General features: G+C 45.6%; 3 protein-coding genes across 4 annotated transcripts; all 3 read left to right on the forward strand.

Moving 5' to 3' along the window:
- The first annotated feature begins 6,004 nt into the window (after positions 1 to 6,004).
- On the forward strand, positions 6,005 to 6,430 carry LOC120667579 (predicted GPI-anchored protein 58). The gene has a single exon (XM_039947626.1). The coding sequence runs from the start codon at positions 6,005 to 6,007 to the stop codon at positions 6,428 to 6,430; it is 426 nt and encodes a 141-aa protein (XP_039803560.1).
- Positions 6,431 to 7,498: 1,068 nt separating this feature from the next.
- Positions 7,499 to 17,922, forward strand: LOC120664507 (RNA cytidine acetyltransferase 1-like). Of its 2 annotated transcripts, XM_039943764.1 has the most exons (25): positions 7,499 to 7,843; positions 7,967 to 8,138; positions 8,228 to 8,350; positions 8,531 to 8,704; positions 8,812 to 8,922; positions 9,007 to 9,140; positions 9,217 to 9,310; positions 9,385 to 9,483; positions 10,302 to 10,438; positions 10,516 to 10,610; positions 10,716 to 10,839; positions 10,921 to 11,008; positions 11,154 to 11,253; positions 11,337 to 11,389; positions 12,071 to 12,247; positions 12,334 to 12,371; positions 13,742 to 13,835; positions 14,480 to 14,659; positions 14,739 to 14,847; positions 16,069 to 16,138; positions 16,210 to 16,357; positions 16,499 to 16,627; positions 16,716 to 16,841; positions 16,997 to 17,062; positions 17,394 to 17,922. In XM_039943764.1, the coding sequence occupies exons 1-25, from the start codon at positions 7,647 to 7,649 to the stop codon at positions 17,637 to 17,639; spliced, it is 3,084 nt and encodes a 1,027-aa protein (XP_039799698.1). In that variant the 5' UTR covers positions 7,499 to 7,646; the 3' UTR covers positions 17,640 to 17,922. The 2 variants fall into 2 exon arrangements, with proteins under 2 accessions (XP_039799698.1, XP_039799699.1); XM_039943765.1 differs by lacking the exons at positions 16,499 to 16,627; positions 16,716 to 16,841; positions 16,997 to 17,062; positions 17,394 to 17,922 and adding an exon at positions 15,565 to 15,710 and having other exon boundaries at positions 7,522 to 7,843.
- A 799-nt stretch (positions 17,923 to 18,721) lies between these two features.
- On the forward strand, positions 18,722 to 24,369 carry LOC120664508 (protein REDUCED WALL ACETYLATION 3-like). Its single transcript, XM_039943766.1, has 16 exons — positions 18,722 to 19,097; positions 20,173 to 20,264; positions 20,511 to 20,639; positions 20,735 to 20,791; positions 20,884 to 20,956; positions 21,151 to 21,309; positions 21,789 to 21,938; positions 22,050 to 22,305; positions 22,416 to 22,537; positions 22,692 to 22,778; positions 22,898 to 22,986; positions 23,084 to 23,146; positions 23,237 to 23,293; positions 23,497 to 23,593; positions 23,668 to 23,826; positions 23,923 to 24,369. Exons 1-15 carry the CDS (start codon positions 19,065 to 19,067, stop codon positions 23,824 to 23,826), a joined length of 1,623 nt encoding a protein of 540 aa, XP_039799700.1. The 5' UTR covers positions 18,722 to 19,064; the 3' UTR covers positions 23,923 to 24,369.
- The last annotated feature ends 611 nt before the right edge of the window (positions 24,370 to 24,980 follow it).

A 24,980-nucleotide genomic window follows, 5' to 3' on the forward strand; every position in this document is an offset into this window, starting at 1 on the left:
AGTTTATGAAACTAACTCCACAACCTCTGCCCTACTTTGCGAGGCGAATCTAATGAGATCTTTAACCGCATGACTAGAGAATGGTTACTGTAGCATTACTGTAGTCAATCATGGTGCAACTTGGCTCATTAGATTTGTCTCGAAAAGTTACATCCATCTGTAAAAAGATTTTACAAACAAATTTCATTTTATACTTCATACATATAGGATTCTTTTTGTACCGCAAGTTGCGCTAGTGAAACAAATAGCCCCTGTTCGGCGACATTTTGCAGTTTGGATCCTGCAAAACTCTCTAATTGCATGGGCTTCAGCGAGACGACGAAATCGCCGCCTACCAAGTACCAACAAACAGGCCCTGGGGTCAGTGATCAACTGATCACCGATCACGGTATGGCCCTGGAGTATTTATTTACGATCTTCCATTGCTTCTTCCCGTGGTGATTGGTGAATGATTGAAGGCCTGAGAAAAAAAAATCTCCATTTGTGCCTAAAATCTCCGCATCATCGATGGGCTAATGCTTCTAGTTCTAGAGTGCCAGATTTAACCACGTCTCGTCCGGGCACGGGAACGGGCAGCAGCGAACAAAACAGCGGCCAGGCCGGCCATGGCACGGGCAGCCTAAATGGTTGCAGCGAAACTCGTGACGGGCTCCCCCGTTCCCTTGGCGCCACAGAAGCAGAAGGGAACATGTGCTGGGCGAAGGGCCGACGTGGACGAATGAGGATGGTTGGTTCACGGTACGCGTACGCCGCAACTCCGACAAGGACACGTCCGTGGCCGGTCTCGGCAGGCAGCCGCGCGCGCGCCATTCGCAGACAGGAGAGTTTGCACTTCGGCACTGCAGCACGGCACGGAGCTGCCTGTGCGCGCCGACGCCGGGGTTGGGGGCTGTCAGATCGTGCGGATGCCGACGACTTGTGGTTGTGGGCGCCGGCCAACCCAAGATGCGCTTCTGCTGCCGACGAGCGCAGTGTGCTAGCGTAGTAGCTCACCAGCCCATCGTGGGCCCTGTTTGGTTTAGAATAGTACTACTAGCACGAAAAAAAATTTTATATGCATGAAGTACTAAATGAAGTTTATTTGTAAAACCTTTCCACAGATGGACATAACTTTTCGCGACGAATCTAATGAGCCTAATTAATCCACGATTAGTTACAGTAGAGCTACAGTAAACATTGTCTAATCATGTGGTCAAAGATCTTATTAGATTCGTCTTATGAAGTAGCACAGGGCTGTGAAATTGGTTTTGTAAATTACCTTGATTTAATATACCTAATTAGTGGTCAAAATGAGCTACAGTAGTTGTGCTACTGGTACTACCGAGAAACCAAACACGGCCGTGGACTGGTGACTAGTACTACCCTCGCCGCGACGACGCCCGTGCAGCAATCCAAGGGCCAAGGATGCAACCCCCCCCCCCCCCCCGCACGTGCCACAGACGGCGCTGGCATGGCAATGGTATACTTCCTCGAGCTCGGCCTTGGAGGCTTATGCAGACGCCTCACCGCGCCCTGGATTCGGAACATCGAACATGTGCATGAATCGCTCCGCATGGCCTCGTATGGAAATCTATACGAATGTGCCGTGAACTCGTTAAGGAAGTAAGACTCGTGTGGGACCATCTGCACTGCGCGGAGCTGGCGGACGGCGGCCTGAAGGAAGGAGGAATTTGTGGTTGGGAGCTCCAAGCTCCGTGGTTGGTCAATTGACATCGGATTCACTTTTTTTTTTTGAACGAATGACACTCGAGGAGTGTGTTTCTATTAATATAGTAGGAAAAAAATACAAAATTATGTCACTGAAAGGTCATAATCAGGAAAAAAGAAAGAAAAAACAAAAACAACTCAGGCTAGTCGGATTGAGACATCGACGCAAGCCGCACAGAACAAGCACTACCGCAGCATCCACCCACATCCCACACTCATGTAGTCGTCGAAACCTTAGACGGGGCCCAAAGCTGACAGAAAACGAAGGAAGCGGGCACCACCACACCAAAAAGACCACCATCATGCAGGACCCATCGCCGCGATGCCGTTGCAACAACACCCCCCCTGACGGAGTGAACAACATCGGGCCACTCGCAGGCTGCCTCGCAATCGCCGCCGCGACACCACAACGCGCGGGGGCCTCGCCGCATCCGCCGTTGGACTCCACCTCTCGTGTCACCTCGAAAAGAACACCACGCGTGGGGGCCTTGCCACGCCCGCCATAGTACTCCCTGCCCCGGATCCGTCTCAAAGGTTATCGTCGGAGTGGTGAGCAAAGATGTCCCGCTCCCTCAGATCTCCGCAAACCACCAAGCCGTCGCCGTAGGTCAACTTCGTCTTTTTGCTTCACCCTCACATTTAGTCACCGCCGCCAAAGCAGCAAGACAAGAAAGTCGATTGCGTCGTCTTCCGACGTTGTACCCCACCGGGTGGCCCCAGCCAAACTGAGCAACCCGTCGCAGTCCGCTGCAAGCCCAGTTATCGCACGATGCCGTTGCCGCAAGCGTCGTCCTCCGACGCAGTCCCACGCCGCACTGACCGTTGCCAAGCAACGCCAGCCGCCACAGTCCACTGCAAGCAGCCAACCGGCCACCAGGCGACAACCCCTGGCCGCCACCAAGTCAGTGATCGCCTCCGCGAGGGCTCGGCGACACCCTTCCAGCTTGGCACGCGACAGAGATGTCGACCCCGGCTGAACCCTCAATGGACAGAGGACCGGCAAAGTCACAAACCAAGCTGGGTCTCAAGAGACAACGCCTCCAAGAAGGGCACGACGCTGAAAGCGCCGCCGTCGCTCGTCCAGAGGACAGGGTTTTCACCTAGAGAACCCCGTGCAGCAGGGTTGTGAAGCACCCCGACCCGAAGATCAAGGCTAAATCATGTATTAATTACCGAATAAGGTCTCCGGCATAATACATGTTACATCAAGTGGAGTCCAGAGTCATACAGAGCTTTATTTAACAAGTACATGAGGAGTAAAGTGACAACACAAAGCTACACAGAACAACCATAGGATAACAACTAGCATAGCGACATGCAGGACTAGCTCTTCATCCATCACGGCTCCACTCGATCAGCTTGGGTGCGGACACGATTTACTCGTAGTCTTCTGGCACAAAGTCAGGATCCTCTGGAGAAAAATCAACAGGGGTGAGTACAAAAGTACTCAGCAAGCTCCACCTCACCCTACGGGAGGGGACTGACATACACGACACATAATAAACACATTCTACTAACAATGCAACTAATGATATGCAACTCTTCCCGACACAACCCACAATAGGTAGCTCACTAGTTGTCAGGACCACACCGTAGCCTGTCCATACCGTGGACACGGACCATTCGAATGGATTATACACTCTGCAGAGGTCGTACACTGTACCCACACGCTCGGCTGCCCGAACGGACAACCAACATAGCCGACACCCAGCCGTGGCTCAACCCCGACCAGTCGCCCCCAAACCCTCGGGTCTGGACCAATCCAGGTCTCACCCCAAAACATATCCACCTCGGACGACTACCAGGTTAGCCAGTGGGATTAGGCTAGGGTTTGCCCATACAAACTCATGTGGTCGTACTGAAAGTAAGCTAGGTGAGATGTCAAAACAACTCGGTCCTTATGGTTCACCAGGGCAGCAATCATCCCTCAACATATCAACTCGAGCCTACCACCACGGTAGCACTCACCTGCCAGTCTACCACCACGGTAGCGCCGGCTCCAGCATACCCAGCTGCCCTGGTCTTAGCCAGATCCCTTCGTATCCTATTCTCAGTTCTGGATATGCATGACTACTCAGATGCATGCATGAGCACACTCAATCACTCAAGTACTGATATATGTAATCGATCCTAGACCCAGGCTACAGCTAACCGTCCTCACATGGATGCAACCGCTCACGTAGGGGTCGATGAAACTTGCCTTCGCTTGCGTACGCGTCGGCGGCGGCGGCTTCCTGCTCGTGGTACGGGTCTTCTGGCTCCTTGGCAGGCTCCTCCTCGGTCACTCCGTGATCTATGAGCGAAAATGGCACAACCGGCAAACAAACACAAGCAAGCAATAAGCTCAAATGGAGACGAAAATAGGAGGAATAGATAGTATATGATTTGAGGAGAGTTAAGGAAAAAGAGTTAGGTGAAGAGGAGTTGATATGAAGGAGATATTGAGTTTACAGTATTGGTTGGTAGAATGATTTGGATTAAGTGCTCACGGCCTGGTGGGTGTTTTGGGCCTTTGTTGTGGAGTTAATGGTCGGGGGAGCTGCCTGCCATCTCACCTTGGCGCGGAACAGCTTGAGGAAGAGGGTCAACTATTGGAGCTTCGTCTCGTGAGTGAGCTGGGCTCGGGAGGAGTGGTTCAGCTAGCGGAGCGAAGTGGCTCGGTGTGCTTGGCTGGTGACGGGGCTCGTCACGGCCTTGCTCCTTTTATAGGCGAGGAAAGCAGCAGCGGCGTCGCGCAAGGACGGGCGACGGCGTGGGCTGCGGCAGCTTGTCGTCAACGCGAACAGTGGCAGCGCTGAAGGCGCGGGCGTCGAGGCGGCAAAGCCGGCGAGGGCGCTGCAGCGGCGTGGGCGAGGTGGGGACGCGGGAGTGGGCGGCACGGCATGATGCCGGCGGCAGTGCGCGGTCCCGTCATGGGGCCGGCGTGTCGCGCGTGCGCGAGCGAGAGCGAGCGGGTGAGGCGGTTCGGCGGAAAAAATCTCGGCCGGCACTGTGCGTGGCGACCCCGATCTTTAGGGAGGTGAGTGCTGCCATGACGGGTCTTTTCAAGGTCAATGGTGTGGGTATTCTGTGGCTTCCAGGGAATGATGAAGTGATGGCAAAGGAGGTAGGCGCTGTTATGATTGTCTGGGAATTATGGCATGGTACGGTGACTTGAGAGACTTTTATGGAAACGAGATGATTTTTGTCGTAGGTGCAAGCATGTGTATGCTGGTTACTGGAGGGAACGAATGTACTAATGTAAGGCAAGAGTATAAAATAGTTTACCTAGTAGTTATGTAATACCTCGTATAACGTTAGTATTATTTACGTTACTAGTTTAATTGCAACATAAGTTTTATTTTAGTGATTGAGGCAGCCCTACTAAGTTGAGGACCTACACCAACTCAATTCAGAGTCGGTCAGCTTCTAATTACTTAGTGTACCGGGTCCTTTTTGACGGCAGAGCCGCCTTTTGCTTCCGGGAGGCAGAGCCTACCAACAGATGAAGCTGGCTTCCGGGTGGCAGAGCCAACCTTCGATGAAGCCCAGACCCTTTTGTGATCCCGGGTGGCAGAGCCAACCTTCGATGGATCACAACTTATACACTAAGTACTTAAATTTAACCGGGAGACTAACACTTATAAAGACGCTTACCTTATTGAAGCAACAAAGGAACACACCTAGCACACTCTACCTATGCTCACTTCTACCATGCTCTTGGATGTGTGTGGGATGGAGTGAAGTAGTATGGCATGGCAAGGGGTGGCACCCTCCTTATATAGGCACCCATACCCTCTTGGATGAGTGACACTTGTCACAATCTAGGAAGCTCCCTACAAATATCTAAGTTCCCTACAAATATCTAATTCTAGAAAATTCTAAATTTTACCATGACAAGAAAATATCCAAACTTCTTGTCTTCTTATGACTCTTGTGGAACATTCTAGAACCTTGTCATGGTGAACAAAATTATGCCATTGTTTATCCTTATTTTTATAGAACCTTTAGAAGTTTGCATTATAAATTTCAACACTCCCCCTTAATCGTGATGAAAACTGGGATGTTACAGGTTGTCGCTCCAAAATGACGCCCCTAACAGGGAGAACGATGTCAAGGACGCCGCCGTCATCCCACCAGCAAACGCCGGCAAGGGCTTTCGCCCGGAGAATCCCAAACCAAAGCTGCACGCGCACGGCATGACAAACCGGCACCAAAGCCCATGACAGCCCCTCCAGGGCGACACCGCCACTGCGCCACCACGCACCATGCCACAGGAACCCCACCTCCGCCTTGCTCGCCGCCAGCAGTGCCGAACATGGCGCCGCCACTGCTCCTCGCAGGCCTGCATGCCTCCGCTCCCGCAGTCCACAGGCAGCCGCCGCCGTGCCGCAACCGCTCTTGCCGCCTTCGCGACCGCAGCCCAGGCCCCCACCACGCCCGCCGTAGACTGAAGCTGGCCGTGGCGTCTGTCCATGCCGCCTCCTGCGCGCGTCCGCCTCCTGCAGCCCCAAGCGCATCCGCACGCCGCGGCGACGCGCCGCCCGCCCGCAACTGCGCCAAGGATGGCCAGGAGAGCCGTGCACCCCCGGCGGAGGCCGGTGCCGAGTCTCTTCTCGCCGGGCAGCCCCGCTTCTCCTCCTCCGACGCGCGGGAGCAGCCTGCGTCCGCGTCGAGCCCACGACGCGCAGAGCACCACGCCACCTCCTCGGCGCCGAGGCCCTCCGCGTCGCCAACGGCATGAGGCGGACGCCCTCGCCGTGCTCGTCGCGCACCTCACCGTGCTTGTCGCCGTGCACCTCGCCGTGCTTGTCACCGTGCACCTCAGCGTGCACCCCAGCACCCGCGCTGCCGCGTAGATCCGGCCCTGGGGGTGCCGGATCGGGTCCCCAGGACGCCGGATCCGCCGCCCCGGGTCGGCGCCGCCGCCCAACAAATCCGGCACCAACGCTGAAATCCGGGGGCGAGCGCACCCCGGAAGAAGGGAGAAGCCCCGCCACCGCCTTCCTAGTAGGCACACGGGCTTCTGGTGCCCTCCTGCGGCGGCGGCGAGGTGGAGAGGAGGCCTAGAGGGTGGTGCCGGCGGTGGGGCTGAGGCGCCGCCCGAGTCGCCCCTAGGGAGACGACGCGGGGCCGAAAGGGGATGTATGCTTTGACGTTTCTAGGTGTGAATCCCGCAAGACGCTTTTATCAGTGGCGGAGGGGACGTTCATGTGTTACATTGAAGCGCTTGAACATTGAAGCAGCCCTGGTATGTTCATGTGTTACGTTGTCATGTTGTGTCAACATCGTCTGTTCGATGATTCCGTGAAAGGAAGAACTTAAGATAGTTCAGCTGGCCGATGCATTCATGTAAATGTTAACACCATGTCACCATGTTTTCTAAGCAGCAGCGGATACCGTGGATGAACTGGATCACTTTCTTGTAATTAAACCGTAGATGCGGAGAATCTGTACGTTTATTTCTCAAATTATAGAATTTAAAATTACGAGATGCATAATTGAAACAGTGACTCTTACAATATTTTTGGAATCTCACTGCTCAAAAAAAATATTTCTGGAATCCCGCGTGGCGTATCACTATGCATTTCTCACGATATTTAAAGCCACATTGAAAGTTACCTTATCGGGCCGCATATACATCTTAAAAGCCCAGTGCAGTCTGGGCCTCACATCGGTCCAGTTCACAGCCCAGTGCAGTGCCCCTGGTATATTTCAACTAGGCAATCTTAACCGTCGAATCAGCCCCCATCCCGCCGTCCGTCCACGCTCCCATCACCCCCCCCCCCCCCCCCCCCCCACTCTCCGTCCTCCCGCCCCCGCTTCCACTGATTCACGCCGGCGCCCGCGAGGCGGCAAAACCCTAGCTAAACCCCCCACGGCCCCACCCACCCAACCACCACGCCCCCAGCCCTCGGAAGCATCCGCCGCCGGCGCCAGCTGATAGAACCAGCGGCAGGATGAGGAAGAAGATTCCCCAGTGCATCTGCACGCTGATCGACAATGGCGTGCGCCAGCGGCACCGCTCCATGTTCATCATCGTCGGCGACAAGTCGCGCGACCAGATCGTCAACCTCAACTACTTGCTGTCCAAGTCCCGCGTCAATTCGCGGCCCTCCGTCTTGTGGTGCTACCGCGACAAGCTCGAGATCAGCAGGTAATGCCCTTGCTGCCCGCTGCTTCCTCCGACGCCGCCGCACGCTTGCTTGCTTGCTGTTGGGCTGGTGAATTGGTCGGTGCTGTATTACTTACTAGCCGTCGATTTCATCTTGTACCTTAGCCACAAAAAGAAGCGCACCAAGCAGATCAAGAAGCTCATGCAGCGGGGGCTCATGGACCCTGAGAAGGCCGACCCGTTCTCCCTCTTCCTGGAGACCTCTGACATCACATACTGCCACTACAGAGACTCTGAGAGAGTCCTTGGCAACACTTTTGGCATGTGCATACTGCAGGTTCCTCCTCAAGCTTCCGTTTCCTTGCAATTGGGGTTCTCGTCTGGGCTTGCTTGTTGCTGAGTTTTCTTCTGCTGTTGATGCTTTAGGACTTCGAAGCGCTGACACCCAACCTTCTCGCGCGGACCATCGAGACAGTCGAGGGTGGTGGTTTGATCATTCTGCTGCTCCGTTCGCTGTCGTCGCTTACCAGCCTTTATACCATGGTCATGGTGAGCTTCATTTTTCCTCTGCATTTCAATTTCTTTCACCCATAAATATTCAATTAACCTAGGAACAGGATAGGTTTTTTTTTTTGTTTTTTGGTCATGATGATGTCTCTGTAGCTTCTATACTACTAGTCCCATTCGTGCTGAATTGTACCTTTGAGTTGGGACATCCTTTGCCAACAGGATGTCCATGAAAGGTTTCGAACGGAGTCTCATACTCAAGCAGCTGCGAGGTTCAATGAGAGGTTCTTGCTGTCCATAGGCGAATGCGAAGCATGTATTGTGATGGACGATGAGCTTAACATTTTGCGGATATCGTCTCACATGGAAAATATAAACACAGTTGGAAACAATGAGGTATGGGTGCATAATTCCATTTCCTTTATTCGTATGTTAAGTGTTCCTTTTTAAACAGTTAGATCATTTGATTCCTCTGTCATGTACGTATTTTACCATGCTACTAGGATTCTGAAGGATTGTCAAAACGGGAGAGGGAGTTGAGAGACCTCAAGGATCAATTTCGTGAAGACTTCCCTGTTGGTCCTTTGATTGGCAAGTGCTGCACAATGGAACAGGTAAACTCTATGCTAATGCTGTCAATATTCTCACCAAAAAATATTTTTCTTGTGTCATATGTTGAAACTTAAAGTCACTTGCAGAGTAATGCTGTCATCAACTTCCTTAGCTCTATTTTGGATAAGACCCTGAGGAGTACGGTTGCCTTGCTTGCTGCTCGTGGACGTGGTAAATCAGCTGCCCTTGGTCTTGCCATTGCTGGAGCTATAGCAGCCGGGTAAAGTTCAACCTGATGAAATTCATTGTTTAGTTCAATGTGCTATCTTATTAGCGCTAACCATTTGACTTCTTAGGTATTCAAATATATTTGTCACCGCTCCAAGTCCAGAGAACTTAAAGACTCTGTTTGACTTTGTCTGCAAGGGAATAAATGCATTGGAGTACAAGGTGCTTTTCTATTATATGATTTTGTTGTTAAAGTGTGACCACATGTTCATAATACTTCATTTTTCCTCTTCCAGGAGCATTTGCATTATGATGTGGTGAAGAGTGCAGATCCGGAACTCAAGAAAGCAACGATTCAAATAAATGTATATAAACAACATCGTCAGACAATCCAGGTAAATACTTGATTACTGCCAACCCTACCATTTCAGTTTGATAGTCATATTTAGAGCATCCAGGATATGCTTCTTGCAGAAGCTCACTTCTTGAGAAGTTGGAGGGTGACTTCAGGACATGTATACAAAAGAATCTTAGCCTTCGTCTGAAACTGTAGGAGTTGTATCCCGTATGGGAGGGCTTCATTTTTTTTTGTTTAGTCTCATTTCTTTAGAGAGTGCAAAAAGTAATTACTTCTCAAGAAGCCATCAATCATACTGAGCAAGAGAAGTGCACATTTTTAATTAGTGAAATGATGATCATAATAGGCTATTCTTGAGGTGTTTCCGTTATTAATTGCAGGAGAAAGGCTAAAAACAATCAACATAAGCCTATGTAGTTGATCGGATGGTTAGGTTTGAACATATGTTGTGGTGGGTGGGTCCAGAACAGAAAGCAATTGATGCTTTTTTGCTACTATGAAATATTTACTCTTTGGTTACTTGCTGCCTGGTGGAGATTATGGTTTATCAATTGCCAAATGAATATGATGTAAAAAAATGCCTGTACCATCTTATTGTCTTTATGATTCATAAAAATGTTGAATCCACACTTATACATCAACTTGAACAGTTGATCACTGTGGATGAAGAGACATGTATCCTATGACCGCATAATCTGTTTTGTGTTTCATTTCATTCCAAGGGAAAGATGCATCATCCTTGAACTTTATATTTTCCCTATCCACCTTGAATGTGTATTTATGAAGAAATCCATTTTGGAACTCACCTTGCTTAATACCAATGTACCCGTTTCTTAGAGTTGCTAATGTTTGCAGTATCTGAAACCACATGATCATGAAAAGCTTTCTCAAGTTGAACTCCTTGTTATTGATGAAGCTGCTGCCATTCCATTGCCAATTGTTAAGGCCATGCTTGGTCCATACCTTGTTTTCCTGTCTTCCACTGTCAATGGGTATGTTTGTTTTCAGTTACTATTAATCTGGTACAGTAAGTCACCAGGATAATTGATCAGGATTGTTTATGTTGAAGGTATGAAGGAACAGGGCGATCATTGTCTTTGAAGCTTCTCCAGCAACTAGAATCCCAAAGCCAACCATCTACTCAATCTAATGGATCTAATTCAAGTAAGAGTTGTTTAAGTTTTCAACTTTTTAATGAACTATTTTTGGAAGATACTTCCATGTTTCTTGTCATTTTGCATTTATTGTCTGCTTTGTTTAATCCTGTAGGTAGGCAGTTTAAGAAAATTGAATTGAAGGAATCTATTAGATATGCATCTGGTGACCCTATTGAGACATGGCTTAATAACTTGCTTTGTTTGGACCTTGAAAACTACATTCCGAATATTAGTAGGTGAGCATCTTCCAAATACCCCCTCTTTTTACTGTTCCAAGTTTGTAGCATGTCTAACAAAGAATTCTGGTTCCTTATTAGGCTACCTCACCCAAAAGAATGTGATCTGTATTATGTCAACCGGGACACACTTTTCTCATATCACAAGGAGAGTGAGATATTTTTACAGGTACAGATAAATCATGTTCCCTTTTCAGCTATCCCTTCATATATTTGGGAAATTAGCTCACTGATACTTAAAAAGGAATTATATAAACTGAAGGAGAATGCATTTCATCAACCTAAATGGATACTGCTCTCCTTGATATTTTCAGCGGATGATGGCACTTTATGTTGCTTCCCACTACAAAAATTCACCTAATGATTTGCAATTAATGGCGGATGCACCGGCTCATCATTTGTTTGTTTTGCTTGGTATGGAACGAGCCTCCTGCACTACAATACCTTTTTGGCATGGTAATATTATTTTGCGGCCCTTATTTTTTATCCTTGTTTAGGCCCTGTTGATGAGTCCAAAAACCAGCTCCCAGATATTCTGTGTGTAATCCAGGTGTGTACTTGAGTTAATCTTGTAGGATACTATTTTTGAAATTTGCTCCTGATTCTTTTTTCTCATTGTTATCTTTTATTCTTTGATTGCGCAGCACTGATCACATGAAACATTTGTCCAGACACCAAAGTGCGGCAATACTTGTTTTTTATTGTACTTATCCCACTACTTTATTGACCTAATTGACTTTTCTTTGAGTTGATTCCCTGTGGACTGAAATTTCTGCACATTACCTCCTAGAACCTCTCAAGCAATGTTCATTTTTTATTGTATATTATATATACGCACATATCACTGTATCAGTGTTTTTTGGAAAAAAATGTTATTGCAGATCCATATCCTTATTGGTGCATATGTTTGCAGAATGTTGTCTCTGCTACTTTTGTGCACTGATCGATTTAGTCCTTCGTTTGCTGAAAATTCTTTAAGCCATTGTGTACATGGGAATTGTCAAATGATTGCTAGTGTTAAGATTAGTAATGAGAACTAGCATTCTTAGCTGTTGGATTCACTCTAATCAAGCACCAAAGCAACAGTTTTCATATTTCACCTCGATTTACACTGTGCCAGTTTGATCTTGTTCTTGAGACTTCTTAATGGTCCATTTTAAGGTTATTTCATCTAAATTCACCATGTAACTCTCAAATACTAGATATGTAAGATTTTAATTTGTGTTTTCAGGTTTGTTTGGAGGGGCAAATATCTCGAAAGTCGGCTATGAAAAGCCTAAGCGAGGGTCGTGCACCTTCAGGCGATCAAATACCTTGGAAATTTTGTGAACAGTTCCAAGACAATGTATTTCCTAGTCTCTCAGGAGCTCGGATAGTGCGAATTGCTGTCCATCCTAGTGCCTTGAGGGTAATTCTTTTTTCCCTTTATATGTGACTTGGTTTGCATATGTTAACATCATTCTATATGTCCTAAATGTTCAACGCTTAATGCAGCTTGGGTATGGTTCAGCTGCTGTGGACCTTCTAACAAGGTACTCTCCTTTACACTGATTTAGTTTGCATTTGTATGGCATACATGAATACATGATTATTGGTGCTCTGATCCTGATTCTTATTTATACTCTTCTTGACACTGATTTAGTATAGGGATTATTGGTGTCCTGCTTCTGGTTCTAAAACAAACTCAATACTTACAGTTACAGTCATGGTTCTTAAGGCGTTAAGGCGACGAGTGGCGACCCACCCCCTCACAACGCCTAGGCGCATAAGGCGTGCGGCAAGGCGACACCATATACATATCTTAAACATACTATAATAGCAGAATTATTAGCACATACATAAGTAGCACACAAGGTAAAAGCAGCACGGACAAGTCTAGAATCTCTCAACTCGCGGTTTAGTAATTGCTGAGCAGAGCACAGCCATGAACAAGCAAGAGTAGAGCAGAGAAAGTAGGAGAGGAGAGGAGAGGGAAGACAACACATAGCAGAGGAAATTGGCTGACACCAGCACAAGACCCGGAGATTAATAGGCAAATAGTTACCTGGGTAGAGCAGAGGGAACATAGATGATGCAGATGCTGTTGGACACCCGGACTCGAGAGGCATGGCCGTACAGGACTAGGCGACGCAGACCAGCGGGTCTGTGCGGGATTGCGAACCACTGGAGAGGCAGGGCTGCATGGTATTGAGGAACGGAGAAGATTCACGAATGCGGTGGAGATGCGTGGTGCTGTGCCCGCGGACAAGCGGAGATGCGCGGGATCACCGAAGATCTGCCGCCACGAGTCCCAATGTCCATCTTGCCTTCCTCACCTCCTTCCTTTTTCTTCTCCGTTTCCTTCTCTCTCTCAATTGTGCCTTGATTGGGCAGCTGGCAGGTATACCTGCTTGGGGGGCTCGATTTCCTGCTCGAGCCTCCTTTCCCGTCCCTCAATTTCCTGCTCGCTTTTTCCTTTCCTTTTCATCGATTTTCCGCTCGCGACTCGATTTCCCACCTGCGCCCCTCAATTCCTCATCCGCGCCCCTCGATTTCCCATGCGATGCTCGTGTATGGCGACCCCCTTGTCCTCCAAGATGCCACAGACAACGCATTTCGACACCCAGGCGACGCCTTGCTCTTGAGGCGGACGCCATAGACGTCCTAGCTAGGCGACGGGGACGCCTTGGACCCTTAGTACGCCCGACGCCTAGTCGCTAGGCAATGCCTTACGAACCACGGTTACAGTCTCAAACCATGGTGGCACTTTTTGACAAGCACAATTTTTATGCAGAAACATTTCTCGTAAATATATTCATATATCATTATGTGTTATGTTATGAAAAGGGCTGATAGCTGAACTAAGGATGCATCTTGTGTAGCTCTTCTCATATTATCTGACCAGTACTTTTTTTCATTGAAGGTACTACGAAGGGCAAATGACACTGTTTGCTGCTGATGATGATGATGAGGAAACTGAAGAGCCTGAAGTGAAGATTACTGAAGCTGCAGAGAAGGTTCGAACTTACAACTATATTTATGCAACGATTCATTTTTATGTCTTCATTAAAAAAGTTGAAAATAACTTGAACTAGCACAAGTTTACAAAGAAACTTAGATATATTTCAAATCTTGAACCTCTTGCTAATCTTTAACTGTATGACACTAATTAGGAAAAAATATATTTAATACACACCAATATATTGCATAGAAAAAGAATCGCGTTTTCATTTTTGTCCACCGTTTAGTCTGGAGCATATGATTGTTTACCAGGTGGTGGCACAGTTTTTTTCTTTGGGTATATTTGGTTATATCCATACTGTTATACAGGCATACTGTTGTACTTTGTCCATATTTATGTTATGCATATCGCATCCTCAACTTCGAGTTAAACAATGCACACTTGTTGAATGACCTCAATTCAGTATTGAATTTGTTGTATATTGCCTAGTGAATGCATGATTACTGTATTTGTTATAGGTGTATGTATGCATTCAATATATATCGTTGCATATATGGTTTTGTTTAATTGTATAATCAATTATATTATTATTATTATTCTACTGTTAGCACTAATATGCTATCACTGAATTTATAATAACATCAGCACATTACTTAACCTAGGGTACAACAAATTTCAACTTGGTATATGTTGTTTCAGGCTTCACTGCTAAAAGAGAACATAAAATCTAGGGCAAATCTTCCGCCACTTCTTGTTCATCTTCGTGAACGTCGTCCTGAGAAGCTCCATTACCTTGGTGTATCTTTTGGACTGACACAAGAACTTTTCCGCTTCTGGCGGAAGCACAATTTCTATCCATTCTACGTGGGCCAGATTCCAGTAATATATCTAACCTGATCTGCCACAGCAGACCAACAGTTCTTCACGTTTCACCTTTTGTTTTGCTTTTTTTTTTCAGAGTGCTGTTACTGGTGAGCATACCTGTATGGTTTTGAGGCCCTTAAATAGTGATGACATTGAAGTTAGCGAGTCAAACAAATGTGGATTTTTGGTTCCGTTTTATCAAGGTATGGAATTTTATGTTTTGTTTGATATGGTTTGCATTTCTAGCTGAGATTGCGTAGAGCATCCCTAATATATTTACTCATAACCTCAGATTGGGCACTTCCTAAAAGAATTTAGGCATAGGAAATGTCCTTTTCTCCAACAGTAGTCCTATTTTTGTTCCCAAAAACGTCAAAATATGACACGTCATCCCACATTTCTTTCGAGACAGCGGTCACCGCTGGACAAGCTGCTGCGTTTGGCACATACCGACACTAGCAGCCTGATCGCCTGCGGTCTGCAACTCCTCGCAGTTGATAGTGTAGTGCACCAGTCCTTATCTACCCAGGATATACGAGCGAGTTTGGCATGTGCGAACGCTCTGCCGGAGAGGGGCTGACATGCTGCCTGAAGGCTGGCCATAGCAGATCATGCATGCAACCATGCGTCATCAGCAAGAACGTGAGAAATTAGTGCTACGCTTCATGTAAAACAATTTGACACTCGACAATACACAGTTGATTTGAGATTCCATAACAATTCCATCAAGAACGGCAAACATAGTAGGATCAGAAATCCCTCTTTATCTCTGAAAAGAGCATGCAACATATATATAGGTCCAAAGCTGAACTAATTAAGCAGACACAAGGGTGCAGGTAAACTGTTCATTGACGAACACACAGTAGGACAGTACAAATATGTGGGAGAAAGTGCTGGTGAACTGATTGCATGAACATCAGGTGAAATGAGTTTCGGCAAGGGAGACGAAGCTGTTGTTGGGCCGGGCATGGACTTGGCGGATGGAGGCAGGGACCGCATCTTCTGCCGGCCAGCGGCATGGCTGTGTTTCGCAGGAGTGCCATGCAACAAAAATTGGCGTGCATGGGTATGGCCACGAGGCGAGAGTACTCCCTCCGTTAATTTTCGCGATTGGGAGTGCGCCACCGGTGGCGGAAATTTGGCTCGAGAGACCGTCGTTTTTGGGCGTGGGGGAAATTGGGAACTGGGTTAGGCTACTGTTGGAGCCCGGGTTTTCATGTTAGTTTCCAAAATCGGATTTTGGGAGCATGCATTAGGCATTGTTGGAAATGCTCTTAGTATGCTTCACCTGAAATTCCGTATTTATGGGTTCTAATCTTTGTAATATGTAGATGTACAAGATGGTATACTTGCTATTTCTTTTACAGCCTTCATTTGTTTGTCTTATTTTTGGCGCACTAATTAAATTTTAAAGCCATATTCAGATTTCAGACAAAGATTCAGGCGGCTACTGGGAACTTCTTTCCGGCATCTCAATTTTAAGCTTGCAATGAGGTATGAACTTTCAAACTATTGGCACAATGCATTTGGCAGTATTCTAATTTTCTGTTTGGTCTATTTTATAGTATCTTGGCTTCGAAGATTGATTATTCAAACCATGGACCTTCAGAATATGATAACAATAGCGCATCAAAGTTGTTGGGAGACATGCTATCACCACATGACATGAAGCGGTTAGAAGCATATTCAAACAACTTAGTTGATTATCATCTGGTAAGAAATGCAATTATCTATTCAAGATCAAGTACATGCAGTTTTAGTGCATGCGCAGAATTTATTCTTCTGGAGTGCTATAAAATATCTGCTTTGTGCCAATAAGACATCATTCCAAATTTAATGCCCTCGGTATTGTAGATTCTGGATCTTGTCCCTATTCTTGCACACCAGTATTTTTCGGAGAAGCTTCCAGTATCATTGCATGGTGCCCAAGCAGCTGTTTTGTTCTGTATGGGTCTGCAGGACAAAGACGTAGGCGCTGTAAAGGTTAGCTCCGGTTTAATTCCAATTACAGAGAACTTAACATTCTCATCAAGATTATTCACAATTGCTCTCTTAATTTCTATACTGACAGGAAGAACTGGGGATAGAAAGGGAACAAGTTCTGTCTAACTTCATCAAGACAATGAAGAAGTTATATGGTTACCTTCATAACATTGCAGGAAAAGAAATTGAAGCAACCTTACCTCGACTGAAGGAGGTAAGCAAGTACATTTAGTTTCATGTTGTAAGCTTCATAATTCCATGTAATAGTTCCATTTCAAAGTTGGCATCATGCTGTTTTAGCATGCTAGCCGGTATGCATTACTATAATATAATGTAATTTGTTTTTTGTACAAACTCTATGTTTTCCAGATTGAAATGCCCCCTCTTAGCAAATCAATGGATGAGGATCTTGCAGAGGCAGCCAAGGAAGTAGAGGTGAGAATTCAAATCATTTCACTTAATACTTTTAAATTCCATGAACCACAGCGCACCACTGCACCCTAATTAGATGCAAGCACATTGATAGTGCAATATGTGGAAGAGCAAGATTCTTGTTTATTTCTACTTTTTTTTAGAATTCAGTGTAGAACCAGATTCTGTCTATCTTTAAGCAAAACTCGAAGTTCAGCCCAGTATAACCACAACTATACGATTTTGATCCATCTTTATATATAGAGCCATAGAGGCAATCATGTGATTGTGTCATGCATGAAACCAATCATGTAGGCTTTCCCCATATTGACACTTATGTTTGGGCAAAACACAGGAAAAGAGACGAGCCACAAATGAAGCTCCTGTGGACCCAAAATTTCTGCAGAAGTATGCAATTGATGATGATGACAATGAAATTGAGAAGGCCCTAAAGAGTGCCAAGGTGTCTGCAAGTGGTGTTATTAGCGTGAAGTCCAACAAATCAAAGGCAGACAAGAAAGAGAAGCACAAGGAGAAGGGCAAATCCAAGAGGAAAGGAACTGATGGCGGCAGATCCGAGTCGAAAAAGAAGAGGGCTTAAGGTATCCCTTGAAGTTGGGTCTGTCAAACAATTGGCCTACCCTATTGTCGGAAACCACGACGGATCTGATAGAAAAGGAGGCGACGATCAGAGGTGGGGTTGAGCGTGGCCAATTCAATTCTCTTGTAGCTGTCTACCAATTTTGATACAGTTTCCGTTTGTCTCTTGACTGTTCTACAGTTTATTTATGTAGGACAAAAGAAGCATCTTACTGCTTCCTAGTTTGATCAACTGCTGATGTTATATAAATATAATATTAGATTGCTTTTGCTTTGATGATTTACCTGGAGATGCGGGTTTGTGTGCACGCGAAACCTGAACCCGTTTCCGTCCCAAGTGGCGCAATTTTGACCTGTGCAGCTGCCCTGTGGTATTATCTTTTGGCGTAAAATCTCTCTTCGGTGGATCTGTATAATTTCCGATGGCTCTACTGTTTTTTTTTGTCATCTCGCTATACAGCAAATTGGTCAAACATATAATTGCAACATGCTAGCGCTTCACTGCTTCTCATTGGAACAGCGACAAGGCATCTACTTATTCGAGCCGCTTTCTCCACGTTCAAAAGAATTACTCTTCTAATAAATTCCAAGGGCCAGCACAACCATCATTCCCCTTTTCCACCAAAGCAATAAAATACCCTTGTTAGTTATTAGTACACCAGCACCTCACCAATTTGTCTATCGATCCAAAGCTCCTGAGACCCACAGGCCCCAGCCAAAAGAAGGGGAGAAAAATCAATCCGCGTTGGTGGCTAGGAGCACCAGCAGCTCGTGTTCCTGGATGAATCCCCGATGCCGCAGCGCAACCGCAGTTCCTGACGGAGGGCGCGTTCCTCTCGAGCACGCTAGCACTACGACGACGGTGTCCCCTCTGGTCTCTGGAAAGTCTGAAAAAAAAAACTCGCCAAAAAACGAAGAAAAGGAAGCGACGACGGTGTCCGCTCTGGTCTCTGAAAAGTCTGAAAAAATACTCGCCAAAAACGAAGAAAAGGAAGCGAGCGAAGGGTGGTGCTGGTACCAAACGCAACCACCACGATCCCGTCAACCCAACTCAACTAACCAACCATCACGCTCCGCCCTTTTACGGCCTCCCCCATCATTTCTCCGTCCCCCTCCCCCGCCCGACCGCGACCAGCCACCGTCTCGCCTGCTCCGCCCCCGCTCCCCGCGGTTGCTTCAGATCCCCTCTTCCGCCCCGAGCCCGAGCGCCCTCCAGCGCGGCAGCGCCAACCCGCGCCATTGCGCGCGTATATAAATCCCATCCCCATCGCTCTCCCCACCCGCCTACCTGCTGCGCGTTTGCTCCGCGCGCCATGATCTGAATCCCAGGCGGCGGGCTCGGTCGGTGCGGCTGCCGTCCTCTGGATCTGGGGGGTGATCGGTCGCCGGCGGAGTCGGGGGAGGAGCGGGATCTCGGGCGCACGGAATGGAGGTCTTCGGCCCCGTCACGCCCGGACAGGTGCGCGCGCGCGTGCGCGCCGAATTTCCACGCTCTTATCCGCACGCCCCTCGTTTTGTTTTTGCTTAGTCAGCATGAGCAATTCAGCAGTGAGATCTAACCGAGCTTAGTTCGTTGGTTTGCTTTGCTTTGCTCTGGGGAGTAGCTGTGCGGTGGGCGAGTGCAATTTGAATTCCAGCACGACCGAATTTGGCGAGATTGTTCGAAGCTCCGAGTCCGTGTACATGGAGGCAGTTCTGAAGTACAAACAAGCAGCGGGGTCTTGAGTAGTTGCAGCTTTAATGCCATGGTTTAAGGTAGCTCTAGGGTTCCAGGGATAATCTAGTGCGCACTAACTAATCTGTGCCCGGCACATGACTACATGAGTCCCCGTACCTAACAAGTTTGGTAGGTGGACTTCTGCTCCTGGGAGGTGTCGTAGCATTGAAGTCGTATGCTACTTATGTCTTACGTGAAGCATAATTCTTGCTCTGTGGTTGTGGTTTTGACTGGGTCCTCGAATTTCATCTTCTGCTCCTTATAATATTTTTACTGTTAGTCATTATGGTTATGCTTCATCTTGATCATGGAAGGAACTTTATTAATAGGGGTGCAAAGAGGTGCACCTAAGGGTATCCACCGCCCCTTTTTAGTTCAAAAGTTTGTACTAATTTTTCAGAGTGGGAGCTCATTTTGAAAAAGTAGTACAATTTTTTGAACTAAAGAGGGGCAATGGATACCCTAAGGAGCACTCATTTGCACCTCTATTTATCAATGCTTTGAATCAGTATATGTGGAGTTGAGCTGTGACATGAAAAAACAATGGGAAGTATGTTTTCTGCTGAAAACCACTAGAACAGATTTGCCATCGTATCAATCTCCATTATGCTAGGATATAGGGATCCTGGAACGAAATCACCAAATTAAGAACAAAAATTTCGGAGGACTACAACCTCAGTGCAAAAAATGAAAGGAAAAAAAGTGATGTTAATTCTAGTCTTACTATTCTGTTGCTTTCTTTTGTGAACTAACTGGTAGCTATGTTTATTTGGGGTGGTAGCATGGACTATGGCACTGACGTTTTGCTTTCTCTCAGGTGTCATTTTTGCTAGGTCTATTCCCTGTCCTCATCGCTTGGATCTACTCCGAAATCCTCGAGTACAGGAAGTCTCTATCACATGGCAAAGTGTAAGATTTCTTTCCAGGAACTCTGGTTTAATTAGCGTTAGAGCCACAGATCTGAACCAGTATCTATCTTTAAGCAAAAGATCTTAATAAGTAAACTTTCAAGGCTAACTGCATACTGCCGTTCGAAATTATTCGACACTGCAATTGGAGTTCTCTTTTTTAGATCAGGCAGTATTAAAACCATGGAAATAAATTGAAGGACTGATTTTTAACATTCCCTGTTATTTATTATTCTCTCATCTGCAGTCATTCAGATGCTAATTTGGATAATGGAACCATCAAGGAGGATGACAAAGCGGTATTACTTGAAGGAGGCCAGTCGAAATCACCATCTACAAAGTTCAGGAACTTGTCTACCAAAGCCAATTTGATACGGTACTGTCTAAAGGACTAACTCAAGCTATTAGGGTTATAGCCTTATGGCGCATACAATTGTGGATTGTTGATGTCTCTGTGGTTGTGAGCTGTAGGTTTATAACAATGGACGAGTCTTTTCTGCTTGAAAACCGTGCTGTACTGAGAGCCATGTAAGATCATTTAGTAATAATGGCATGCACCCTCAGCCTTCTGGCTATGTGATCATCTGCTGATACTTTTCTGCCCTATAACTGTTGTGCAGGGCTGAATTTGGCATTGTTCTGGTCTATTTTTATATTTGCGACAGGACAAACATATTTCCAGAAAGCAAGAAGGTAATAATGTTACTCCTGATAGTAACTGCAGTCGGTGTTTGTTTACTACATTTTGATTATAGAATGTTTCTGATTGCTGAAGATTTCCCTAGTTACTTCTAGTTTCATCATATACTATGGCCTGTTTCTTACATGTTCTTTATGTCTTTTACAGTTTTACTTGGATTATAATCTTTTTTTTTTGTTTTTGACAGAACTACAACCGTGATCTGTTTCTGTTTCTGTACATTCTTCTTATCATAGCGTCAGCGCTTACTTCACTTAAGAAGCACCATGAAAAATCAGCATTTACTGGGAAGTCCATACTCTATCTTAACCGCCACCAAACTGAGGAATGGAAAGGGTGGATGCAGGTTAGTGATGTTTATGTATCTATATGATGTGATGTTTAGGTATCTACATCATTAGAGATTTGAGAAAATTGTGAGTATGGTTACATGTAAAATGCACTCATTAGACATTGATATTTTGTACAACATGTATGTTGTGTCTTCCGATTTTCCTTTACCAAATCTGCATCTTGCGCTAGATAGATAGTGTATCCATTGTCCTGATGTTCCTTCTATATCCCTCACCAGTCACAATCAGTGTCATGTACACGGATTTCACTAAAGTTATGTTTTTCATATCGGTGGTAGTGGAACACTTCTATTGTGATAACTACTGCACAACAGGTTTCCTCGTGCTTGTATATTACAATAACTAAAATGCACTGAAATGTACTTACTGAATTAGTGTTTTTGCTTTCTTTTTTGGTTTCTGTCTTACAAAGGTATTATATTAACTCACTCTGGTTGTAAGAGTGTACTGATTGTTGATTCTGTATTTCCAGGTCTTATTTCTGATGTACCACTATTTTGCTGCCTCAGAAATATACAATGCAATTCGTGTGTTCATTGCTTGCTATGTCTGGATGACTGGATTTGGGAACTTCTCATATTACTATATCAAGAAAGATTTTAGTATTGCAAGATTTGCTCAGGTGCCTAAGCTACCTCAATCTTAGTTTTTGCTATGTTCTAATGAGGTTAAGTCTACTTTTTTTTTGTTACCACCCTTCGAACACTGGACAACTAACTATACTTTCATGCAGATGATGTGGAGGCTTAATTTCTTTGTGGCATTCTGTTGCATTGTCCTTGACAACGATCTAATCCTCTATTATATCTGCCCAATGCACACGCTGTTTACTCTTATGGTATACGGATCACTTGGTCTGTTTAACAAATACAACGAGATACCATCAGTCATGGCTATTAAGATTGCTTGCTGCTTCTTGTCTGTAATTTTGATATGGGAAATTCCTGGGGTATTTGAACTATTGTGGGCCCCCTTTACATTTCTACTAGGTAAGTTATTGTTGGAATTGTGTATGGCATTTGTTTTCGATCATGTTTCAGGACTAAGGAGTTCAGGACCAATGATAAACATATTAACTTTTTTTTAAATCATTATTCAGGCTATAAGGATCCATCACCTGCTAAGGCAAACTTACCCCTTCTACATGAGTGGCATTTCCGATCTGGCCTTGATCGATACATATGGATTATCGGAATGATCTATGCTTACTTCCACCCTAATGTAAGTGTTTCAGATATCTATATTACCCTGCTCTCCCTTGCACTGCATCTGAGATGTTATAGGCTATTTCTTCCTTAACCTCTCTATACCTTAAGCATCCATTTCTTTTGTCTAGCTCGTTTTAATCTAGCATAGAACCTTTTATTCTACACAGGTTGAAAGATGGATGGAGAAGCTGGAAGAATCTGAGACTAAGGTTAGATTATCAATCAAGGGAACCATTGTGACTCTCTCTTTGATGGTAAGTTCCTCCATCTCTTACATTTGTTGTTGTGCCGACTAGGTTGAATTTCTTTAACTCGCAACACCATGTTAACTTCAAAATGTTGTACTAACTAGGTATTCTGTTTCTTCTTGTAGACTGGCTACTTGTGGTATGAATATATATACAAGCTAGACAAAGTTACGTACAACATGTACCATCCCTACACGTCATGGATCCCTATAACGTACGTATAAGAAAATGTGTTAACATGTAATTAGTCAATGGGGCATGTTGCATCAATTTGCTGCCTTGCAGTTGACAGAGAACCTTGTTTCTTACAGTGCTTATATCTGCCTGCGCAATTGCACCCAGCAGTTGAGGAGTGCCTCTTTGGCTCTTTTTGCGTAAGCATTAAAATATCTACTACCTACATTTTTCAGATGTTTGGTTGGCTTATGCCATCTTTGAGTATTTATAATCTCTATTTTTGACAGATGGCTTGGCAAGATTACACTGGAGACTTATATTTCTCAGATCCACATTTGGCTTAGGTATGACTCTGAGCTGTTGTGTTCGCTAGTCCTGTAACAAGTAACCTATATTCCTATAGCATGTTGAATATAAGGTCAAGACTAAAGAATGAAAATCAAAGTGATCAAATCGATCTTTCTTTAATATTGCAGTAGTTTATTGGACTAAATTAGAGAAGGCTGTTGAGATACTTTTTGTCACAGTGACCAAGCTACTTTTGCAGGTCTAGCATGCCAAATGGACAGCCAAAATGGCTTCTTTGTTTCATACCAGATTATCCTATGCTTAACTTCATGCTTACAACTGCGATCTATCTTCTTGTAAGTTTACGAACTTCAAAGCCATTTCATTCAAGAATCATAAAAGAATACTCATTTCATGATCTATACTGCAGCTGTCATACCGTGTCTTCGAGATCACAAATGTCTTGAAGGGGACTTTTATCCCCAGTAGGGATAACAATCGTCTATACCAAAATTTTATTGCTGGGATCGCCATATCAGTGTGCCTGTATTTCTGCTCACTTATTCTTCTGAAGATTCCTATTGTATAGGTAACATCTGGAACTTACTATACCTGAAACAGTCCACTCTGTCTATCGTATCAAGCTATCTTTGAATGCAACTCATGTAGCATATTGCATTTACAGGGATGAAAGATATACCCAAGGAAGCAATCTTGATAGAAGGTTGCTCCTGCAAAATGTTTGCTTGATAGGATCTTCAGCTCTGGCCTCAGAATGTTCCCTCTTGCAGTTGGAGATAGTCGGGATGCCTGAATCTTCTGCTCATCCGAACAGCTGGGGTATTGAAATGCCAGAGGCTGCAGATATAGAAGTCCAAATTTTGATCATTTTGTTCGTTGAAAACATGTACACAGTTAGGCAAAATCCGTGCATTCTTTGGAAGTTGTAGCAACTACTAGCGTATGTTGATACAATACAGCCTTATATCCTGTACAATTGTACCATAGAAGGGCTTTCCACTTGTAAAAGGAAAATATACAGGCAGAGCCCACGCATTTCAACTGTAACCTCGTACAAGTATTCGCTTACGCCTTGAATTATCATGTCTCTGCTCTGAATTGTTTGTTGCTACACGAGGCACCCTGATTTAAGATTGCTTGTTGCTTTTCAATCCAAACAGCCGGCAGTGTATTTGTGGTGGGCGCACAGTGAACGCTCACGAAGCGGTCGCCGATGCCTCCAAGGTAAGGTTTTAAATCTCCCGCTATAGCTTCTGCTATGACCCGCTATAGCTATTTGAGACATGGTTTCGCTATTTGAACTCGTGTGTATTTTAGCCGCTATAGTCCGCTATAGTCTTATTTAGCCCGCTATTAGCTATTTTTTGAGTCCAACCGCTAAACCCCTTAGCCCGCTATTTAAAACCATACTCCAAGCCGAGTGGCGGACACTGTGCGCCTGTCGTGCCCGCGCCGTTCGCTCACTCTCTCCGCATGCACTGCAAAAAATTGGATCGAGATCAATGATCGTGATTCAAAATAGGAATGTATTTGTAAAATTTGTTGTAAAATTGGATCGAGATCAATGATCGCGCTCAGGTCGCTGCTCGCCAGTTTCTACTGCCTACGGGCACGGTCGTGAAACGGCCGGCAAATAATAATTTTTTTGTCCCCTCGCGTTCAGGTACAAAATTGGTGCAATCCCCAAAGAATTGAGTGATCTCTGTTTACAGATGTTTAAAG

The sequence above is a fragment of the Panicum virgatum genome, chromosome 3N, assembly GCF_016808335.1.
Source record: "Panicum virgatum strain AP13 chromosome 3N, P.virgatum_v5, whole genome shotgun sequence".
NCBI classification, from domain to species: domain Eukaryota; kingdom Viridiplantae; phylum Streptophyta; class Magnoliopsida; order Poales; family Poaceae; genus Panicum; species Panicum virgatum.

Coding starts and splice junctions, on each gene's coding strand:
- LOC120667579 (XM_039947626.1), top strand. CDS start 6,005: ATGGCGCCGCCACTGCTCCTCGCAGGCCTGCATGCCTCCGCTCCCGCA.
- LOC120664507 (XM_039943764.1), top strand. CDS start 7,647: ATGAGGAAGAAGATTCCCCAGTGCATCTGCACGCTGATCGACAATGGC. Junction 11,009..11,153: donor AGAGTGAGATATTTTTACAG/GTACAGATAAAT, acceptor TGATATTTTCAG/CGGATGATGGCACTTTATGT. Junction 14,660..14,738: donor TCTACGTGGGCCAGATTCCA/GTAATATATCTA, acceptor TTTTTTTTTCAG/AGTGCTGTTACTGGTGAGCA.
- LOC120664508 (XM_039943766.1), top strand. CDS start 19,065: ATGGAGGTCTTCGGCCCCGTCACGCCCGGACAG. Junction 19,098..20,172: donor GCCCCGTCACGCCCGGACAG/GTGCGCGCGCGC, acceptor GCTTTCTCTCAG/GTGTCATTTTTGCTAGGTCT. Junction 22,538..22,691: donor ATGCTTACTTCCACCCTAAT/GTAAGTGTTTCA, acceptor TATTCTACACAG/GTTGAAAGATGGATGGAGAA.